General features: G+C 43.8%; 1 protein-coding gene and 1 long non-coding RNA gene across 5 annotated transcripts in view; both read right to left on the bottom strand.

The window, feature by feature from the left end:
• Positions 1-766: 766 nt before the first annotated feature.
• LOC137158314 (uncharacterized) lies at positions 767-2,436 on the bottom strand. Its single transcript, XR_010921361.1, has 3 exons — positions 2,155-2,436; positions 1,874-1,975; positions 767-1,109 (listed from the first exon to the last, which is right to left on the bottom strand). It is a non-coding gene; the product is annotated as an uncharacterized lncRNA (long non-coding RNA).
• An 11,364-nt stretch (positions 2,437-13,800) lies between these two features.
• ADAMTS17 (ADAM metallopeptidase with thrombospondin type 1 motif 17) overlaps positions 13,801-23,704 on the bottom strand; it is a 251,693-nt gene continuing 241,789 nt past the window's right edge. For all 4 annotated transcript variants that reach the window (XM_067555596.1, XM_067555598.1, XM_067555597.1 and 1 more), the window contains 2 exons: positions 20,723-20,900; positions 13,801-18,143 (listed from right to left, as the gene is read on the bottom strand). In XM_067555596.1, coding sequence (XP_067411697.1) covers positions 17,992-18,143; positions 20,723-20,900 — 330 coding nt within the window. In that variant the 3' untranslated portion in view covers positions 13,801-17,991. The remainder of the gene's footprint in view (positions 18,144-20,722; positions 20,901-23,704) is intronic.

Below are 23,704 nucleotides of genomic sequence, written 5' to 3'. Positions count from 1 at the left end.
AGAGTCAACAAAATTAAAGAAATATGAGCGCTGGACTTAGAGCTACACTAGCAAGTAGATCATGGGCAGCCCTTTGGGCTGAATTTAGAAAAGAACATTGTTCAGGTTAAACATGGACAACTCTTTTCTAGTTTGAGACATGGCTACCTTCCCTCTGAACGTCAGCTCGGAGTGTCGTTTCTGTCATATGAGAGCAGAGCCATTCCCGATACCCATCGTGGCCTAAGGGATCTTTTCAAGTGATCAGGAGAGAATTTCCATTGCCAAAAACACTGTGCATGGAAAGGAAAACTTCACTGCAGTATGCTCTGGCTTTGGAATCCTGACCCTCAGTGAGGAGGGGAAATTTTCATTGGTCATTCAGAGAGAGGTGTCATAAAGCTCTAACGTGCTATTATACACATTTTTTTGGGTCAAGACTCCCATTGTCCGGCTGGGGAGCAACTCCAAAAAGTGGTGAAGATACCAGGTGCAGTGGCAACACGGAATACTTTGCAAACAAAAGGCTCCAAAATATAAGGCCCATATCCTGCAAAGACTGATGTGTGCGTTCAACTTTATGCATGATGAGTAGCCCCAGTGGAACCATTTGCAATACGTAAGTTAAATCCGGGCAATCTTGTCTTTGCAGGAATAAGGCCTAGATACAGAAGGCAGGCTTTAAAGAAGGTTTTATAGGATTCTCCTCCAAAATAGTCAAACTATTTAAATGGTGAAAATATAGACAGATTAGATTGCACCAAATATACTCCAGTGAAGAGCAACAAAATGCTCAGTGAATCATCGAGAGTCAGAAGGTATCTTTGCTATTTGTGGAGGAAGACAATTTAATTGAATTTACTCATGTTCTCTCTTGGAGCCTTTATCTTTTGAGCCTATTGGTACAGGTCAGTTGAGAAATTAAAAAACGATGTGCGTTATGCCGGTTTTAAACTGGTGCGACTCCAATGGCATCGCACCCGTGTAAAGCAGCCCTCCATATAGCTTCCAGCACATATAGGCGTCACTGTGTTGGGGCTGGAATACTGCAGGCTCTTCTGTGTCCATGGTGGAGTTTGCATCTTTTCACTGCATCCCCCTTGCAGTCCCAGGAGCAGTGCAAGGATTATCTGAAAGGGGAAAAAAAATTACGATGATTATTTGAGTTTAAGAGTCACAAATGAACAGGAGAAACTTGCTGAGTGTCAGTCACTCTATGGGCCCTAACCCCCAACAGCAACAAAACCAGACCCACACAGAACCAGGCTAACCAAAACAGGCAAAGACTGAGATCTTGCCAAAACCAAAACACAGCCTCGCCTTCCCATTGCTACACACATTGCGAAGCCACTGAATCAGAGCAGCAGCAGTCTGAACAAGGAAGAGTAGGTGTGTTCAATTTGTGAATGGAAAAAAGAAATCATAGGCGTGTTGTTAAGAAAGAATGAGAACCCATTCTCTCTGTTTATCCTGATTCATTTGTTTTATTGTACGTGCCCCCCCCAAAAAAGACACAGACAACATCTGAGCCAAGAGGAATCACGTCAGCAGAGAAAACAGAAGAACAACGTTATTTTCACATGAAGATAGTTTAGATTACAGACCAATATTGTGCCAGTCATTGAACTGCACCAAAAAAAAGATTGGCTTGTACGCAGACCAGCAAATTGAGGAAGGTGTTTTGACAAGACACTCGAATGGAGCAATTTCCAAATGACATGGAGATAGAGGGGGAAGCAGTGCAAAGAAACGGTATAATTGAACTGGAGCTCGGAGCTAAGCAATTGGGAGCAAATAATGGTTTCAACGGGACTTAGGTGCCTAAATAGCTCTGAGGATCTGGGCTGTTCTTTCTTTGTTTCTTTTTATTAATAAGAGAAAGATACAGTTTTACCTGTGAAATCCTCGGTCTGAAAGTGGGTTGCTCCCGGAGTTACGTTTAAAAGCTGTCCTCTAGTTCCCCAGATAATGAATTATCTGGTATCTTTGCTTTCACCTTAAGGGGTTATAATAAATAATATTAATCCCTCGTTCTTATACAGTGCTTTTCATCCATAGATCTTAAAGCACTTTACAAAGGGAGTAAGGATCATTATCCCCATTTTACAGATTTACATTTTACAAACTCGCCACATTTGAGGAGAACAACAACAAAGAACAAAATCTTGTACTTACCATCCGGTGCAGCCTCTGACTTCTCTTTCTGGGAGAGGCCATGGGCAGCTCGGTGAAGGGACAACAGAAGTGCTGCTCTGCATGCACGGCACAACCCTGCCTTTCTTGTTCATGTGAATCGCCCTGCTGGTTTTAATGGGACTACTCACACGAGTAAGAGCTGTGGAATCAGATCCTGGATAGTCATACAGCAAAAACTGTAGGTTAAAGGCTTTTTGGATGGAGAAAGTGGTGTCAAGAATGTGGTAGAAAGAAGCATCTGGAGCATTGCATTCAACACGCAAAGCAGTAGCAAGAGCAGGGGCGGCTGTATGGTCCGAAAGAGAAAAAATAGTGTCTTTGTGTATTTGGTACATTTTAAAATGTTCCCAGAGAGGGGCAGTAGAGACCAAATCCATAAACAAATAGAAATATACTCATTCGCCAAAAGGAAAAGAAAGGAGGAGGTAGAAGGGGAGTGAATTATTGTTTCATAATGTATTTTTCCTAAATAAATGGAAGTCACATTTTGTGTCTGTCTAAAGAACATTATTGTATGTCTATACAGAAGAAGAACTAGATCTCATATAATACATAAATAATAATCTCTAGCTCTTCTATAGCACTTTTCACTCATAAATCTCAAAACACTTTATGGAAGATGTCAGTATCATTATCCCCATTTTATAGATGGGGAAACTGAGGCACAGAATGGCCATGACATACCCAAGGAGATCCAGAAAGCCAGTGGCTGAGCTGGGAACAAAACCTGCAATGCATCATGGTGCTGTGGGTTGGGCAGAAGATGATCTGTCCATAGAAATGCAAATGTTGAGATGGATGAATGGCGTAAGCAAGAAAAACCACAGGAAGTATGTGTGTGTTAGAGACATGCTCCAAGGAATGCCCATAAATGAAAAGATGAGGGCGTGCTGGCTCAACTGGTTTGGTCCTGTAAAGTGCAGTCCTGACAACTGTGTGGGTAAGAAAGTCCAGCAGATCAAGAGTGAAGGAAAAAGACAGAGTGGCTGCCCGCAAGAAAGAAGTGGTGGGATGTCATAAAAGAAGACATGTTAGCCTGCCGTGTCTCAGAGGCTATCGCATTGAACAGAGCACTCTGGAGGGAGAGGACTTGTAGAACGGACCCCGTTCGGTGGGATTAATACAAGGAAGAAGAAGATGACTCAGTTGAATTGCAAAGCTTAGAACTTTGGATCTGGATCCAAACGTTTCCATTCCCTGTAGCAGGGTGGGATTCAGGGGTTTGCTGTGGTTTGATTCAGGGCAGGCCCAGCTGCTGAGTATAGATCACCAACACGTAGGCATGTTTACATCTGGGGTCGTGGCTTGGGCTCATCGCTACTCACAATTCAACCTGCACCTCCTGTCAAGAGGAAGGAAAATGACTAGAAGAAGGGAAGTACCTAAAAGGTAAAAGAATCCAGCGTTTATTGGAGGTCTGCAGGTATCCCGGCCACTAATCCACTGGGTCACGTGCACAGCTTTGTAGTCCATTTAGGTTGCACATGCTAATTCTCAGTGAGGCTTTGGAGAGCGACGTCAAACCACTGCCTGCAGGAAAAGCCAAGATTCTTACCCTCCAGCCAAGTCCATCTATTGTAATGAATGTAGGCCACTCTGCTCTAGTATCTCACCCACTTGTTACTGTTTTTGTGTCATGATCTTACCTTCAAAAACGCCTCATTGTTATGTATTTTTCTGTGCATTGCATTACAACCTAGCAGCTCCAGTCCTGGCGGCCTGTGGCACCAGGCACTGTTTACACTGATAAGAAAGAGATGATTCCTGCTCCCAACAATCTTACGGTATAAGGGCTTGTCTATATGGACAGTTACTATGTGGCAAACTGCTCTACAGTGCTGTAGTTTGCGGAGCGCCAAGTTGCCATTTTGGACCCAGCTCCTGTGGTGCCTAGTGCACGTTAACTCCCCGCTGTTTGCAGATTTCAAGTGGTGGACAACCCACCACGCCCCTTGGCTAGCTGATCCAATGGTGAATCATCCGCACTAGCAAAAATCTCATGACCTAGGCAGAGGTGTGCTGAGCCGGAGAACCATTTCTGAGCTGGCAGAGACAACTGTCTTGGGCTGGTTAGATGGCTGTTTTGATCTTTCCTGTTCGCTGGAAACCTTTTCTTTGCTTGGTGAAAATCAAACATTTTGTTTGAGAAATCCCAGTGGGTACTTTGCTATAGGTAACACACACCAGATTTCATTACCTGAGGATTTGCACCAGATGCCAACATCCCAGGCATAGTAAAATGAGTTGATTTACTCCAGAAGTTCACCACTCCCCACTGTTATGCTGACTACAACCACCTGTATTATTTCTGAGGTCATGCAGCACGTCTATTGGGCAGACTGATGGCTGCACAGCTGACTGTTTGCATATCAATACTGGAGTCAGAGGAAATTCTTCAAATCCCACTGCACAAATGTGCACAGCTACTGCTAGGGAGGCAGAGTTGTTCCAAGTTACAGCCATTCTATCCATCCTCAGTCACTACCCGTATAACAAATGCCCTGTAAAGAAAACTGGAAAATAGTTCAAGAAGGAACAACGATAACACAAGATTATCTGCCAAAGGATGCAATTTAATATTCATGGCTTTCCTCTAGCCTCCGTATTTCCTGTTTCTAACTTAACTCTCTACAATCACCAAAGACCCAGCAATACTCCAATAATTTGCACTTCTAAAAGGCTGAGATCCCCGAGCGCTTTGCAAACGTTAGTGTATCACCTCCTAGGAGGCAGAGACATATCGTCCTTTTGCAGATGAAGAAACTGAGGCAAAGAGAGGTTAAGTGCCTTGCTTTCTTTCAGTGTATCTACCTACCCAAGCCCCTCACATGGCAGGAGGTTGGGACGATGTCCTCAAAAATAGTTAGGTGTCTAACTTCTTAAATAGGTGGGAAATCAATGGGAGTTAGGTGTCTACATATCTTTAATGATCTGGACCTTGGATACTTTCCCTGCTCCTGTCTCCTTCTGACAAAATGAGACACACCTACTCACCCTGCACCAAGTGCTGGGAGAAGTCCCTTCCCCTGACTCCCCTTCTCTGCCAACCTCCCTGTTCCCAGCCATCAACCTCCAACTCCTGTCACCGTTCTAACTCTGCACTCTGTTCACAGCTGCCGGTTTAACTGAACGGCTTCATGAAAGAGCAGAGCACCGAGGGGTGCTTTGAAAAAGTGATCTCAATGAGGGCCCAACGCTGCCAAACTTCCTGGCACTGAGTGGTGCCTCCTTCCGGGGGATGTCCAGGTAATAATCAGCATGAGAATACAGCCCTATAAGAGCATTCATGCACCTACGAAGGTTTGCAATTGCCGGCTAAAGTTTTGCCCTGGAGCCACTGCAGGTGTTCATATACGTGAGAGGTGTGTTCCATTGCGATCCATCTCTCTCCCTTTTCTGGTTTCCCGCCAGGGCATCTCTACCTGGCAAAGTACTTCAATAGATTGACACTACAAAAGGTGACTGAAAAAGGGATTAGAATTGCAAATTAATTCCGTATAAGGATGGGTCCTGCTAAGAGCCCACGGTTTTTGCTTCTGAAACTGCAAAAAAGCCATCCAAGGCACAGATCAGTGCAAACAAGGAAGCCCATTACTTACCACTGGCTTCATGTTCATAATCTTTGGGCCTGTCTGCCCCTTTGGAAAACAGGCTGCCTTGACTCCTAGCTGCGGGCAGAGGTTGGTGAGTAGGGCTAGTTCAACATTTTTCTGTCAAAATGTTTTATTTTTTGGCCAGAAAAATCAGTTTTTCAACTAAATACAAAGTTTTGTGGGAAATGTTGGTTTTCAAAATCTGAAAACCCAAAAAAAGGAAGAGCTGCGAACTGGGGGAAAAAATTGGTTTGGGGCCAAATTTTTTCAGTTTTTAGTTGCTAAAAACAGAAACATGGTTGGTTTTGGCGTTCTTGGCAAAAACCCGAAAAAAATCCAAATAAAATTTAGCCTAAACCAAAAATGTTTTTAATACAATTTTTTTTTTGCAGAGGAAAAAAATCCCATTTCCCAATCAGCTGTAATGGGAAGGTTGGGAAAAATCTTTTTTTTTTTACGCTGTAGATTAGCTCTAACAAGGGGTGTGAGGATTCCGTTCTCCACGAATTCCAGGATTCCACTCAATGAAAGGACACACTCAGCAGATTCTACAGCATTAGTAAAAATGATTGAAAACCTCGATGACCCAGCAGTCGCCTACTGCATACAAATAAAACAATCCAAGGGAAAGTAGACTGCTCTTGTGAAGGTAACTACTGAACATGCAGCTGTTACAATAACAGACGCAGCTAATGTTTAATCAGCCACGTTGCTAGCACAGAACAGAAAGAGTGGTATTGTAAATATCTGGGACCCCACTGAAAGCTTTTTCCCCATCGTTTACAAAATTATGTGGGTTTGTCCCCCTGAAATGGATCCTTTAGCTAAAGACATTTTGGGAAAAAATATGTCACTGAAAGATCAGAATCTTCCGCACTCCAAAGAAAGTTTGATGGACGCCATTTACTGGATTCAGTGCAGCGTGTGCTCTTCCACATGGTAGTATTGGTCAGATATGTGAAATGAAGGAGGAACCCTGGAATAAGCACTGCTGACAGATCTGAGGAATTGCCAACATCTGAAGCAAACATCAGTTTATTTGCTCACACCAAGTACAGCTGAGCTGAGCTGAATGAAATGTTTAATGTGAAAACCAAACTTGTGCAACACACACCTGACTTTGGGCTTTGTAACAAACTAGAATGTCAGAGTAGCCTGGGTGACAGGTTCCCTGGGCTTTTTCCTCACAAGCATGAATTGGTGCAGCTGATGCAAAACCAGGAAGAACTCAGCAGTTCCCACTGAATTTCCAAGCAGATGATGGATTTGTGAAAAGACATGATTCTCTTCTTACCTCCACTGAAGGAAGTGAAGTAATAGGAGCATCAAAAAAGAATCAGGCCCCATAGAAACCGACAGATTTCAGATGGGGCTTGTTGATTTACGATTACTAAGAAACTAGACCTTGGTTCTGGAAAGCATCTCTATTTAGGGCAAGCCCTCTGCACTGGTTTAATTTTAAACTAATCCAAACCGGAAAATCTGAGGAATGCGTTTGAAGTAATCTCATTACCCCTCCCAGATTTGGACACTTCCAAACGTTGGGGAATTTCAGGTGCAGATACAGATTACAATCTAAGTGCACACTAAAACTAAGGTTGATTCTGCATCCATTGGAGCCAAGGTTAACAGTCCCATAGACTTCCATCATAGCAGGATCTGGCCCAAAGCATTTTAAGTGATAAAATACCTATTGCACCAGCAGTGTCAGTGATTACACCCAACGCATGGAATGGAGCTCCTAATAGTGCCAGAGAAGGGAGTTGGAGGAGAGGCAGCAGAAGTGCAGTTACGCTGGGGATGAAAGGGGCTCAAGGATTTTAATGATGGAGTCAGTGTGAGAGGGCACCAGGATATCTGAGGGGAGATGCCAGAGAGGCAGGTGGAGATGCAAAGGGGAGAGCAGTACAGTGGGGCATCATTGGCACACGGGTCACAGGACACTTAAGGCAGAAGTCCCTATGGGCTCACGCACATGGACAGCGGCAGGTGGGCTGAGTCACGTCCTCCTGAGTCATGTACACAAGCTGAGATTTCTGAGGATGGAGCCAAATCCTCCACCATGACCCACATGAGAAGCTTTGACCTCGCTTTTGACCTTGAAACAAGAATACCTCGGACATGAGCTGGTTACAGCTAACCAACAGGAGTGTTCTGCGTCTGTAACTGCCCATTAAACACAGCCCATTCTGCTAGCCAGAGAGACTAATGCAGGCAACTACTTCAAGTCACGAGGGATCCTGCCTGGAGTCGCCGCTGTGGGAATATGCAGGACACACATCAGATGCAGGACTCTGCTAATTGGTAACGTCTGTTTGAGTGTCTGGCCACCATTTGGCAGATGTAACAGCTCTAACACTATCATAAATCTAGCACAATGAAGCCTCCATGCATTCTTTTGAAGTTCTGTAACACGAAAGGGACATGTCCTGGAGATTAAAGCGGGGCAAGCCTCATGGAGTTTGAGGCTTGGAGATGCTCTCCAGCTACTTTTTTGGGGTTTGCAGAACGTGTGTTGGTTTGCAGCCCCCTCTTCTTCCCTGAGTTATATAAATCCAGGAATAAAGCCGTTTCAAACATCGCTGTTATTATTATTATTCTACAGTGCATTTATTGATTCAATCATATTATTCTCCCTGCCTCTCGCTATGTCACAACCTCTCCTGAACAGAACAGAAAGCCACAAACATTTGAGTCTGAGTCCAACTTTCACAACCAGGATGTTTGCCGAGGTTCAAAATGAGACAAAATAAGAGCATTTCCCATCCCTGCTGGACAGCATAGAGCTCTTCTGCTATGGTTGTGTAGGAACATTTCTAAGGAAACAAATGAACTTCTAAGGGGGAAAAAACTCTTTGAAAATTGGTGAGCACTCTCTTGGCAAGGTATTTAAAAAATCTACAGATCAATTAATGAGACGTGGTCTCTAAATACAATGCACCAGAGTGTAGGAAACAATGGAAAATGAACCTGATATGATGTGCAGTGATGTACGAAGGTACTGAGTGGCACCCGTGTCCCTTCGGGTGACATGCTCGTTCCTGGAGGGGAGGGCGTGAGAATTAGTCTGCAGACTGAGATGGCCACAACGTAGCAAAATGGGGACATGGGGTAGAAAAGGCGCCTTGGTGCATCTTTAAGAGTCCTCTCTTCCCCTTGTAGAAAGATAGACAAAAGAGTTCCAAAGTGAACGCTGTCCAGAACAATAACACGAATGACCAGCTGGTCCTAGTACTAGACAGAAGGACGTGAGAGGAGACAGCACAGTGATGAATAGGTCTGGAATTGAAATGCTGTAGATTAGCAGCTCATACAATCAGCCTTTTGCCAGGTGCATGTCATTTGGACAGTGAGATGGCCTATGACTGATTCCTGGCCTGACTGAAAATCGCTAAGCTTATTGAGCCATGGTAAGAGAATGCAAGAACTGTTCTGAATAGCAGTTGATTGAACACAGACTGCTCCACCCGTATAAATGGTAGTTTAAGAATATAGAAACTGCAATGCTGGATCAGACCAATGTCCATCTAGGTCAGCACCCAGTCTCTGACAGTGGTCTGTACCAGAGCTTCAGCCAGTGATGTGCCTATCCTCCATGAACTTATCCAGTTCTCTTTTGAACCCCAGTTTTGGCCATCACATCATCTTATGACAATGAGTTCCACAAGTTAATTGTGCATTATGTGAAAAAGTAATTCCTTGTTTGAATTATACCTGCTGCCTATTAAGTTCATTGGGCGATCCCTGGTTTTTGTATTGGGGAAAGGAAATACCTCTATTCACTTTCTCCACATCATCCATGATTTAAAGACATCATATCCCCAATTTGCTGTTTCTTTTCTAAGATGAACAGCCCTAATCTTTTTAATCTTTCCTTGTATGGAAGCCATTCTGTACACTTGATCGTCTTTGTTGCCCTTCTTTGAGACTTTTCCAGTTCCACCATTTCCTTTTTGAGATGGGGTGACCAGAATTGGACACAGTATTTAAGGAATGGGTGCACTATGGATTTGTATAGTGGCATTATATTTTCTGTCTTATTTTCTATCCCTTTTCTAATCATTCATAACATTCTGTTAGCTTTTTTAACTACTGCTGTGCATTGAGCTGAAGTTTTCAGAGAACTATCCACAGTGACTCCAAGATATCTTTCTTTTCTAATTCAGAACACATCATTATACATGTGTAGTTGGGATTATTTTTTCCAATGTGCATTACTTTGCAGTTATCAATGTCAAATTTCAGCTGCTATTTTGTTGTCCAGTCACTCAGTTTTGGGAGATCCTCCTGTAATTCTTCAGAGTCAGCTTTGGGCTGAATTCTCTTCAATACATTTGTATCACCTGCAAACTTTGGGAGATCATTGACCAACAAGCCCCAGTTCCATGCTACATATACTCAGGTACATAAGATAATGGTTCAAGCGATCCAAAAATCCAGTCTCAGCCTTAAAATATCACCTCACCTTTAGTTTTCCTGCCCTGCAGGGTGACTGAAGTCAAATAATGCTGGTCTTTTTTTTTTTTAAACAAAAGAAGACACCACTCTCTCTGCCCTCCCTCTCCCCCTCCCCCTCCCCCTGAGGGCAAGGAAATTGTAAGGCTCCAGAATTGCTCTCTCAATTGCCATAGTCTTGTCAAGGGCCCAGACATGGGAGTGAGACTCCTTTTGGCTGCATACGCTTGTTGAACTGCAGTCGGGTGCACAGCAGCACTGTGTCAATTTATCTCCCACGGATCGTATGTGATGCTGGCTTTTGTATCAGTGTCTGCAGGCTCTCACCGAAACCAGAAAAAAAGCTATTTGCAAAGGGCTACATTGTGTTCTTGGGAGATCTGAAGGAAAAAATGATTCTTATTCCACCAGAGAAGAGAGGACCCAGGCCAGTAACATTCTTGGTAGCATCTGGGGTTGAAACGAGGAGAAGGTGTTCCATATCTAACTTATTGGAAAGGAATTCCCTTCCAGAGAAACCATTTAGCAAATAGGGTCAAGCTAGTTTGCTGTTAGGACTCAAGAGGCAGCCAAAGCTGACAATGAGTATCGGGACTAGAGAGTGAGCGGAGGAAGCAGGTGGAATCTGAGGAGGGAGAGCCGAGTTCCAAACAGCTGAGCGACATTAAGTTTTACTCTGTGTACGGTCACGGCAGAGCATTTGAGCAGTTTGGCTCCACCTGGCCCCATGAACGTGACTAAGGATTCTTAAAAGGGAAAATTAAGACAACAATGAAAAGAGCAAAGGATGATTTCTAAATCACCCAGTCCTTTGACTGGATGAGCCGGGCTACAAGCAGAGAAAAACAGCAAACTGTTACATGCAAACAGGCAAACGAAATTATAGAAGAGATATTGGCAAGTACCGTGAACATTTGAAGCCAAAGCTATTACAGCATTCACTGCACCCTCCCACCCTTTGCCATATCCCAGTTTAATGTAATGTCTTTTGGCTTACTGGGGGTTTCAGCAACATTTTAATGTTTAAATAAGTTAACAATTACAATCACATGTTGACTGTGCAATCTGCAACCTCTGGACAGAGTCTGTAGAATTTTGCTGCTGTTTTATAGCCACCACAGAAAGTGGTCTTCACCGGAACCTCCTAAGCCACCACCGAGAATAGGAAGCTTAATATCAGGGATACACCATTAATGAAAGAATTGTTAGGCGTGAGATTAGCCAATGGAAAAATCAGCCAGGATACTAAAGTCTAGCTCTCTCTCTAACATTAGACATGCTAACTGAATTTCTGGAAATAGTTTTGGGAGCAGTATTGTCAATTTTAGAGTGAGTTTTTCTTTGTTCCAGAAGTGCGCTATTCCCACACATGGAAGAATCAAGCTTGAATATGAAAAGAAGTGATTGTCTTTATAGTGACGACAAGTCACTTGCTGGGGTGTGACTCTGCGTGTGCGCTAGGCTACCTGTAAATTTCAAAGGAACATTTCACCAGATCTACAATATATTGACCTTGATGGAAAACAGTAGGATCTAACCTATGAAAGAAAACACTCCAATTGCTGGTCTGAACAATGAGCTCCTTTCTGGTTTTCTTATTCCGGGACAGTAAAGGGGACACAACTCCTCTTGTGACTTCATTCCCTTCTCTCTGTAAAACAACTGCTATTGACACAACTCGCCTCCAGCTGGCGGGTAAGTGGGAGAAAGCCCTCCCCCTTGGGCAAAAAGAGCTGCCTTAGTGAATCACCTCTGAGCTGTTTGTCCCCCACCAGCCCTCTTTAATGTTACCTCTGTGCCATGACTGAGTTCCAATGGAGCAGGGTGTGACCAATTAGGAGATGGCTTCTTACATGAGGGTGGCTGCCAAGTCCCGTAAGCCAGCTGTGCTGCAGCAGGAGGGATCTCTCTGTGCTGATGGCAGTCTTTCAGGTACTGTTATGTCTGAAGACATCCACATTTCCCTTGGATAGTCTGGGATTATCTAAAACTCTCATTTTAACATCTCTTCATTTCCACATGCTTTAATGGGTATGAATCATAGTAGCAATCTTTGCATCTTTTAAACGTTCACTAATTATGCATCACAATACCCCCATGAAACTGCTAAGTATTACAAATCTATTTTACAAGAACACAGAGATACGTACAGATGAAGTGACTTGCCTGAGAGTGAGTAAGTGGTAGAGCTGTGAACAGAATTCAAGAGTCCTGACTTGCAAATGTGGTGTCAGTCCACTTCCCAATGACCACATTTCCACTTGTTTTCCAAGGGCAACCATGGCAAAGCTGGGTGCAAAGTCATAATGTCACACACGTGAAGTTTTTGAACCTCAAAATGTATACGAATGTAAAACATTGTTTGTAATAAAGCATCTAAATAACCAGCCAAAACTAAATGTCCCTTTGTTGCAGAATTCAAATTCTGGAAGGTGAATTTAATGGATGACACGGGCAAGGTCTTTAGGAGGAATCCAGTTGCTGTGTCACATCTCAATCTACTCCCATCTGTTTAGCTGATCAAGAAGAAGATTGAGAGGTGATTGATTATGGCTAAGGATAAGATTATATCATGGAGGTCACGGATTCTGTGACTTTCGGAGACCTCCGTGACATTTTCTGCTTCAGCTCCAGGATGGCGGGTTGGAGCTGTCAGCCCGCGGGGGCCCCGGAGCTCCGAGCCCTACAGCTCTCAGCTGCTGTGGGCAGTGGGTGCTAGACCCCCCCCCACTCTTCTGCAGAGGGGCTTGGGATCTCATCTCTCCCTTCCCCCACTCTGGCTTCAATCCTCCCCACAGTCAGCCCAATTTTGTCATAGTTATTTTTAGTAAGTCAGGGACAGGTCACAGGCGTCCATGAATTTTTGTTTATTGCCTGCGACCTGTCCCTGACTTTTACTATAAATAATCGTGACAAAATCTGCACCTTCATTATGGTGTATAAGTACCTTCATCCAAATTACATCAGGTACTTATGGATTCTCTAATCTAGCAGAGAAAGGCATAACAAGAACCCAAGATTAGATGTTAAAGACAGACAAATTCTAATGAGAAATAAGGCACAAATTGTTTAACAGGGAGGTGATTAACCATTAGAACAAACTACCAAGGGAACTGGTGGATTCTCCATCTTTTGTCTTTAGATCCAGACTGGATGTCTTTCTGGAATATGCATTAGACAAACAGAAGTTACTGGGCTCAATACAGGGATAACTGGGTGAAATCTGATGTTATACAGGAAGTCAGACAAGATGATCTAAAAATCTATGAATATGGAAGAGGCTTTGATAGGTTTTAAAAAATGTAAAGAAAGAAGTTTAAACAGTCAGGGGACAGAGAACGGCTGTCCAAGAGCTGCAGGGGGCAGGGAAGGAAGCACAAATGAAAAAGAGAATAGCGTGGCCCAAGGAGTTTTGCTTGGGATATATTATTTTGAGGGGTTTTCACTTCCTTTTATAAATACTTTGTACTGTGTTTTATTGTGCATAGTTTATGGGATTGTGCATTTCTTCTGTCCATTAAAAAGTACATGGGTTATTGCTTGTGCCTACAACAAACACACCCAAAAATGCTCCGCTTTGAATAATTCTGTTTATTTCAGACCAAGGATGTGTGCAGCTAAGTTACCTAGATACCTTTCAAATGCATGGGACAGTTTACACTCCAGTATAATTTCCACACGCTCAGCAACCTTCATCATAAGGCCGCAACTATGCTGCAGCTACCATTAAACATACAGTACAGCAGCCACTTCACCTTGACTCTAACATACATTGAAAGAAAACTCTCTGAAATGCACTTGTAAATCCCCCTGCCCCTTCATGCAAAAGCTTTATCCTCCCCACAGTCTCATAAGACCTATGCAGCGTATCCCAAATGGAACCTAGATCGGTTTTTCCAGCCAGGCATTTTCTGCTGTTGTGTGTCACCGATCAAAGAACTCACTTGGCATTAGCTACACATTAGCATTCCCTGTATGTTATTTTGCAACCACACTGGGACGAGACCCATCAGTTCATGATTTGTTAGCATGCTGGGAACTCCGAGCCGCCAGTATTTCACTGACAATGACCTTTTACACCTACCACAGTTGTCAATGGTGGGTCCTGGACTCATCTGAATCCAAGTCTCAGTCAAGTATTAGACAGATGCACCATGTATTACTTACAGACTTACTACTTCTTTATTTTCACAGTTAGCTGTTTGGTTTTGCTTTGATTTTTTTCAAGTTCATAAACCTTATAAAATTGTTATGGAAAAAAATTAATTTATTATTAAACCTATTCAATCTGTTTCAAAATGGAACAGTCCTCTCTCTGATTTTCATTTACAACTAGTTCCACTCTGCTTGACTGTTGGTTTTTTTTCTATTTATAGCCAGCACAAAAAAAATTTTTTTTTTTTTTTTTTACCATGGATACAGTACATATGTAAATTAACTAATGGAAAAATATATACATTTCACTCTTGTAATGAAAACCTTAAATGATATTATTGCCATGGAGGATATATCCCTGTATTATAATAAAATATCAAGCAATAATCAACTGCTAAGATTTCTTTTCCACCAACAACATAAAAATAGCACCATACATAAGATAGTGAGACTCTACACTCAATAACACAATTGTGCAACTAGAAATGTACAGTACTTTAGTAACAGTACAGAGAGTATGGTTTACAATATGGAAATACCACCACTGTAATCAAAGAGCATCAATCTCTTATGAACAAAAAAAAAATATTGTCATGGCTACACTGAAACAAACAGCTTTCTTTTCACTGATATGTAGGACAGAGCGTAGCTGCAGATTCATAGTAAAACCGACTATAAAATGATACAAAGCAAAAGTGCAGAATTAAACATTTTTGTTGATATTTTTGGCCATTACAAAATGGGAGGGGATTTAGGCTCACCAGGAGATCAAGTAATAAACTGGGGTTCTATTGTGCTATCCATTTTTAATAAAAAAAATCATTTAATTTAAAAAATGAATGGCACAGCCTGGCCTGTGGATTTTTGCTCAGACATTCAAAAGAAATCCTTCCATTCAACTAGCAGATTCATGTCCCATTACGTGACCCAAAACCCTGCTGATGTCAATGGGAGTCTGTCTTTTCATTGACTGCAGAGGGTGCTGGATAAGTGGGCGAAAAAACTCCCACTACTTAAGAAGTCCATTTCTTCCCACTCTGAAGAGAATGAAAAGGTCTTGTGGGAAATCATATGAGCCCATGACCTACAACACAAGGAACATGCTGTCGTAAACGACATGCTAGAGTGCGGCATTTCACACAGTCAAGCCACATTGTGAGCTGAAATGCTACCCTTCAAGGGCACCCCAAACCCTAACAGGAATACAAATCACTTTACAACGGGGACCATGAATGGCAGAGGTGTACGTCAGTAGATTGGGATAAAAGAATGTAACTTACATGTCAAGGGGATAGATGGGGAGAGTAGGCAGGAAAAGCTACTGACAGGAGGTTTTAAGATAAAGCAGGCTCTCTCTGCTTTATCTGACACCTTCTTGCACTCTCTCATTACCTGTTTACTTACCTAGTCTGTCAATATTGTTTTTTATACCATGACTATTAATCAGCTACATTCCCCCCACTTCTGCTTCAGCATTAACTACACCATTTTATACTGACTTATTTTACTGGCTAACTTGCGCAACCATCTACATCACCTCTGAATTAAGTAGGAGGAGAAGGTTTGATTCTGATTTTTAGTAGAACTTACCCAAAAAGCCTCCGGTATAACAAGCACCAAATCAGAATAATTTCCCTGACCCAAAAAACTATCTAGTGTGCAGAAGAATGTAGATCTGTTAGGACCAAGCATTTACAGAGAAGTAATTGTGTATACAATATGCTTTTGTGCATGCAGATCAGCGCTTGGGTGCACAAACACCCAATTGGACGAGCAAGGACATATTTTGCCCATGCAAATGTGGATGCATATGCAGTTACAGTCTGCAGATAAAAGTTAGATTCCGATATTTGAAAGCTCAGTGCTTAATAAAGCCACAGCAAATTATTTCATTGAGCTCTTGGATACTGGAACATTCTTAATAAGGGAGAAAATGTTGCTTAAAAAATGTTAGGTACTAACTGCCTTTAGCATTTAAAGCACATTAAAGCAAGGCAATAATAGCAGTAACACGAGAGAGAGCTAAGAGCCGCAATGCTCACATTAGGATCTACACTTTCCCAGTGTTCAGCGATGGGGACTGGGTTCTTTTCTGTGCCCATCTCCAAAATCGTAAATATTAACATGTGTCTCTAGAGTGAGTGCAAAGCTGTAATTCACCCATCTGGCTCTGCTGATTTCGCAGAGAGTTTGAGTGTAACTTAACCACGACATGGCTGGCAGCAGAGCCTGGCAAGGGAAAGGATACATGTCTGAGTTAGATATGGCGGAGAGACATTCATTTGTAGCAACCATGCACTAAACCGAATTCTGCCCTGTCTGGAGCTCCCGTTTAAATCTCGCATCCAGGGAAGAATTTGGTCTTAAGTTTAGACATGTGTGAGATAATATCATTTACACAGCACTTTCCAAGTGTCCTAATAAAAGACACACCAGGGAACAAAGCAAAAGGAGACAGGACTGAGTGTGAAAGCCTGGCCCTACGGAAGCCAATAGGAGTTTTGGCATTTTGGCTTCAATTAGCCCAGAATATCACCCTGAAAATCTACTAACTGCTCCCTTTCTGTCTCAAAAGGAGTTATGATATATACAACCTAGAGATGGGAAAGATCTGTTTGGTCTCTAGGTTACCCCTCCTGCAAATGCTATTCTGATCTCCATTTCTGGAATGTGCTGCCAACCATAGTTGGTTTCACAGTACCCTTAAGAAATCGCTTTCTGTCTCATTATCAGATTGAATTCCAAAAATTGGAAAGAGGTGGTCCCCCAACCCAACAAACCTGATATATTAAACTGATTTCCAGCTACTTCCGTCTCATACAATTGGTTCTGGCTTAAAATTCACTTCCTGCTTCTGGGTTAATTAGCTTCCGTTTCTTTAAACTCTTTGAGGGGAATAAGGCATCATAAAAGAAAACATGTTTTTTTAAAAAGAGAGAGGGGAGAACCAGACAGGAGAGGGAATTCCCAAACTTTTTTTTTAAATTACATTCAGTGGAATGTTGGATAAAACTGTGCTGAGCTTTCTGCAGAAATTTCAGAGACATCCATCCTCTGCTATTGGTTTTCACAAGCTTTTATAGCAAATCCCCCTTTCAAATTCAGCATTTCATTTGTGTGTGTCCCACCCCACAGCATGCTTTACTGTCGGGAATTAACAGCATCAGATGGAAGCCATGGCTGAAGCATTAAGTAATGTCTGCACGTTTGCTGAGTTATTTGCCAGAGGCTTTCCCCCACTGAGGTACACATGACCTTAGTCAATTTAATCTCTTTGCAACTCTTGTCCTTTTTTTTTTTTTTTTTTTTTAATGGTAGCAAGCCATCCAGTGGCTGGTAATAATATATTTAAAGTAAAAAGCATTAATGAAATATGTAATGATGTCAAAACACAATAAAATTCTATGCGATTGGCTCCATGAGATGACTTTTTTTAAGGTGGATGAGTGGATTACTTTGGTACATCCAGTCTGCAGAATTAGTTTCAAGTCTTATTAGGTATGCTTTGGAATCCACCACATTGTAGCAACTCATTAAGTTCCAGTACTCAGACCTACTAGTCCGTGATTTACATACAAATAGCTGTAATACCCTAAGAAGCAGCACCAGTTCATTAACTCTTCTGCTGCATCTTGTTTGCGTAAAAGTCTCTGCATGTCTGGCAGCAGCGTTGATACCATCTCATGTCCTGACAGAGGTTCTTCTCACGGATCACCCTGCAGTAAACTGTCCACTGGTCTCCTGTACACTTGTATGTGAGAGCAGCTTCGGATAGAAATAGAAAGAAGAAGCCGGCACGTTAGAGGACAGCATCCCATCTGTGATCAAAATAACCCCAGCAGCATATTGAGGGAAGAGATGGCTGACCTTACAGTCAACACTGGGGTTTGGGTGCCATGCTTAATACTTTAAGTAGAGTTGCTGTTGAAAAGACCAGGGTGGCAGGGCAGTGACTTGTCTGACTAATGCAACAGAAAGAGATATCATGAAGACTGATGCAAGGCTGGGCAAGCAATAGCTGGGCATACGCCTGCAGGCCCTCAGACTGAGACTCCATGGGGGAGGAGGGTCCCAGAGCCCAGGCTCCAGCCTGAGCCTGAATGTCTACACCGCAATTAAACAGCCCCATAGCCCAAGCCCTGCAAGCCTGAGTCAGCCGGCACAAGCCAGACGCAGGTGTTTGATTGCAGTGTAGACAGAACCTTAGGCACGTCTGAAAACGTCGTTACCCGTGGTCAAAAGCACTGCAGACTAGAGCAGTGACAGGGTGGCATTTTGCAAGTAGCATTATTTACTATTCGTGTTACTGTAGCTCTTAGGAGTCTTAGTCATGGACTAGATGCTGTACAAACCGAGAGCAAAAAGACGTCCCTGCCTCGAGGAGCTTACAATAGAAATCGGGATGGTTTCTGTAGCATACTGGAGTATTTTTCTGTACAATTCTTTTTAATGAGGCTTATATTGTGGCAAATAGAAACAGCTGTTTCAAGATAACCAAATGATAACTTGTTTCTCCAGAAAAAGAGCAAAACACTTAACGCTGATAATTGGTATATATTTTTGCTGCTATCAAATATCCTTGTTGCTGGCACTGATGATTCCTCCTAGGCAGGTTTAGAAGCATACGTATCCCAAATTATTTGCGGATTACTTGCAGGGACTTGAACTGCACCATTCTACTAAACGCTGCTTTGTGTTCAAGTGTGAATTAGAAGAGATTCCTTGTCTCATCGGTGGGTCAAAGACTTATTCCTCAAATGAAAAGAGTTTTTTCCCCTTATTATGATATACCACAAGGGCTAACATTTCTGAGAAATATTCTCACATGTTCTTTATGGTTTCAAACAAAAGGATTTAGAAGCATTTTGAAGCTTTTCAGCTAGACTAAGCAACGCTCTCCATTAAGCGCGTGTCACTGAGAAGAAAATTTAGCTCATCACGTTTTAAAGAGATGTTATTAAAAGAATTATGGATTTCAGGGAAACAAGCTCAGACGCCTCATGTCTACTGATAAGCGTGGTTCTACTCTAAAAAGTGACTTTGTAAAAATATCTCCCTTCCTATTCATCAGCTCTGCTCTCTGTATGTACATGCATGCAGAATCAGATCTACTGACTCCAGGGCCAAAAATAAGTGGTTCTGCTTCTTACTTCTGTGTATGTGCAGAGTTGAGAAAGTGCAAGCCGGATTCCATTCTGGTGTGCCATCAACAGAATGGTTTAAATCCTAGCCAGTTACACTGGAGGAAAAGGGAGTGCACAGGTGTCACTGAGGGTATAAATGGAAGGCAATGGCGTTGTACAAGTGCAGATTATGGCCCAATGTGGCCTGCTGACCCTTTTTACTGGTGATATGTGAGGTCAGCTGTCAGATCTCAGGTTGAACTTGTGGGACTTGCAGTTAGAAAAAACAGCTTTTACTTGTAAACTCAGCCCATATGACAGAAAATAACTTGAGACAAAATAAACATGAATGCAGTACTTTCAGAGTCACTTTTGAGTAGAACCACTCTTTGAATGCAGAGTTATGATATCTAGGCAAATAGACAATTTATCACCAGCAGCCTTAGCTCAGCTGGGCAAATAGGAGGGGAGATAATTAAGGGGATGGGAGAAAGAAAGACTTAAATAGGAAACTCTCTGACTCCCTCCCCCTGCCCAGAAATAAGTGATTTCAGCAAGTCCCATTCTTAAATCAGCAAATCTTCCCACAAAAAAGAGCGACCGTTGCAAAAAGCTACAACATGGGAAAATTCTACTGCTATGGTGAAATACTTCTTTTGGACAGGTGAATAAAATATTACTGTATTCATTATCCCTCATGACCGTGAAAGGCAGGTGAGAAGATTTTGTGCCTGGGCTGGATGCATTTGCCAGGCTTTTCTATTCCAGTTCATTTCCCCAACCTCAACCAACCACAATGCAACTAAGTCTCTACTTATCCCATCTTACCCATCATGTGACAAGGTGTTTGAAGCTCGGAATGACGACTAAGTGTGGGTGAATGCCCTCACCCCACACCATCAGCCCTCTTCTCTCTACCTGCACATATGCCGGGTCCCTCAGGGAACATGGCTCTAGGAGTTCTGGCTTGGTGGAGGTCTGAGGCAAGGTGGCGCCATGAAGAATAAATAATCTGTCTACTCTAGAACATTAATTACCCAGAGATCCTCAGGCTCTCTAAGCTTTTGTCTCTGGTGGGCCATCTGGAACCTCATTTCTGTAACATTCAGCACAAGCACTATGTTTTCCAGGTACCTGGCAGGATATATGCTGCGGCGTTTGATGGCTTTGGGCTGGTTATTTAACCTCCCCAAGAACTGTGGCTCTGTGTCCCCCACTCACCGAGTCTGGGCGAGGTAATTGTGTTGACGTTTATCTTCTCATTGCAAGCCTCCTGGTGGCACTGCCTGTAAGCGGCTGGCTTGGACAGGACAGGGCACTCGTTGCCGTGGCGGCCGGTGACTTTGTGCATACACTGCACCACGCGTGACTGGAGGCCCTTCCCGCAGGTCGAGGAACACTGGAGAAGAGAGCGACACCTCAGTGAGTCACAGGGCAGCCCCCCGTGGCTTGGGGAAGACACCCCCCACCACACAAACCGGTGACTGGAGCGGAGGGCCCAGCGAACTGTGAATGAGAGACTCGACGGCAGACGGCGTAACGTCCTTCAGCGATCGTATTCGCCCCTGCTGAGTCCCCAGGCTGGATCATACCCACCAGCCTTCTGTGCAGAGAGCAGCACCTGGCTATGCAGTAAGGCAGCTGCGTTGGTGGCACCATTCCTCCCCCCTTCTTCCTCTGTGAGTCTCTCTGGGTCCATCTACACAGCCCATGGAGCTAGTGGGGGGTGGAGGTGGGGTTTGGCTTCGGAGCCTGAGCTGCAACTTCAAAGAACAGCGAGCGCTAGAGCAAACTCCGCCACCCTGAATCTGTCCACCCAGGCGGGCTGTGCCGACGTATGTGTGTCCTGCAGCTTGGGGCGAACCTCTCAGCCTGGGCGGGCAGACAGACAGGTGTTAGCTGGGCTCGAGCTGGTGGATGTTTTAGCTCCAGCGGAGGCTTGGGCTAGCCATGGCGCTCAGATCCAGGGAGACGGGTGGGAGAGAGAACCCGAGCTGCCGCCTGAGCCGCAACATCCGCTCTGTTATTCCGAGTCCGCTAGCTAGAGCGGAGATAGCGTGAGTCTGTCCACACACGCTGGGCCTACAGTGTACACATAACCCAAAGGCCTGGGGATCTGTGTGTAAGGGCAGGAGGGAAGGGCAGAAAGGCGAGATAGTTCACCCCACCAGCCACATAGGGATGTACATGGAAAATGAACAGCGCCCGATGACGCTGCATTAACTTCTCCAGGGCCTGGAATCCCACTTCATTTTCCATTAGGGATCCCGAGAGAGCCAGTGGCTCTAATGGATCCCCGATGGCTGAGCTGCTATGGGGACTTCTCCGTAACTCTGACAGTCTGTCAAAGTCCTGTCCCAGGAGATCACGCAGTATGAAACAAGAGAGTGCAGCAGAGGGGGGCAATGCTAGCGCTCAAAGGTCTGTCCCTTTCCTCCCACAAACAAAGACCACAGGGAAAATAGAGAAGGCTGTGTTTTAGTATACAGGAGAAACATCAGGTACCCAAGTATTCAGCCGCATCTATTCCTGCAAGTCCCTCTGGCTCTAGCCTGCCCTCTGGGAGCAACTGGAAATCGCTTGTATTGGCTTGTATTTGCCTGGAGGGCAGGGCTGTTTATGTGCTTTCTTTGTTGTCATGCAATTGGCGTCCCCCCACAGGCTTTCCCCCTGCCCCACGCTCGTGATTTACAGTGTCCTACTTGCAAACTGCTCAACGTTAATAAAATGAACGTAGCGAGTAGAGTGCAGCACCCCAGCTGGAGTTAATAGAAGAACCTTGTATTTAAAATAAAGAAACAACGGGTTGCAAGACTTTGGCAGGGTGCCTACTTCTGCTAGTGCCACACACAAACAAACGGGGGGGTGGGGAGGCATCGAGGTATTGTAGGGAGGATATGGCAAAGGCTCTATCGATTCCTCTCTGGCTTTCCTGAGCATTACTGGTGTAGCACCAAGCACCACCAGTCTCAGGGTCATGAGCCGTTCTGATCAAACCCAACATTTAAGAGGCTCACAAGAAGAATTCACTTCAGGTGGGATGAAGATGGATAAATAGAGAGACTGACTGATGGACAGAAGTACCATAAAAAACCAAACCATTGCTTTTAGCCACAACCTACAGTAGAGGCACTGGTGGACTGGCCAATGGGAGCTCCCCATGGCACCAGGCATGATACCTAAGTGCTGTGGGAACACAGCCACAGCAATGTCCTTGGAAAGGGTACGTTTCTGCCTGCTGTGGACCATGGACCTCCTGCCCTGCTTGTGTTGCTAGAAACCTCAGGAGCTTCCACTCAGAGAATGCACAGTGAAAGGAATGGTCCCCGCATAAGAGTGCAAGGAGGTTTTGGGGGGAAGGCGCCTTCCACTCTCTCCCTTCCTTGCCGACCAATGAAGGGCTAGATGCAATCTGACTTCAAATTATTAGAGCCATAGAAAATAGGGCTGGTGAAGCAGTTCTTCTGAATTGCTCTGCACTCAGGTATTACAGTGATGTCAACCCCACACCCGTATTTCCAGGAAAGAGTGAGTCTTGCGTAGGGCTTTCCCCAGCAGCCTTTAGATTTGTAGCAATGTCTTTATATTCTTTAACTGATCCCTGTGGTGGCCAAGTGGACGCACTGTTCTTGTAGAGGTTTCCTGTTTCTGATACAATCACAGAATTCCTTGTTACTTGTTTTTATGCCTTTAGTTATTTGTTCAAATTCCACTTTAGCCTTCTCACTTTCTCCTTATGTACTGCCTGCCGTATTTTACACTCCTGTTTACTGACTTCACTAGGGCTGGATTTCCATTTTCTGAAGGATTTCTGTTTGGTCTGTATAACCTCTTGGCCTTTGCTATTTTGCCCCATTGGTTTATTCCTTGCCTTCCTGGTCCCTTTGTGTTCAGAGGAATGCATGCCTTCCTAGACTCTATTATTACTTCCTGAAAGTAGCACCCATGCCATGTTTAAGGTTTTTAAACGGTTGGATAAAGACAGACGGGGGAGTACAAGGAAACAGTGAGACAATTATAATATGGCCACTATTTCTTGAGGGTTCAACCATAGTTACTTTTTGTACTGCTTCCTTCATGTTACATAGGACTAAGTAAAGAATAGCCCGTCCCCCCTTCTTGTGGGCTCTACAACTAGCATTTAAGGTGTCAGACAGTGTCCCTTTGTAACATTTGACCAGTTTACATGCCAGGAATTGACGA

Source organism: Emydura macquarii, unplaced genomic scaffold, assembly GCF_026122565.2.
Source record: "Emydura macquarii macquarii isolate MOO-44397 ecotype Brisbane River unplaced genomic scaffold, CSIRO-AGI_Emac_v2 contig_1644, whole genome shotgun sequence".
Lineage (NCBI taxonomy): Eukaryota > Metazoa > Chordata > Testudines > Chelidae > Emydura > Emydura macquarii.
Note: the sequence above shows the minus strand (reverse complement) of the source record. Positions and strands in the feature narration are given on the sequence as shown.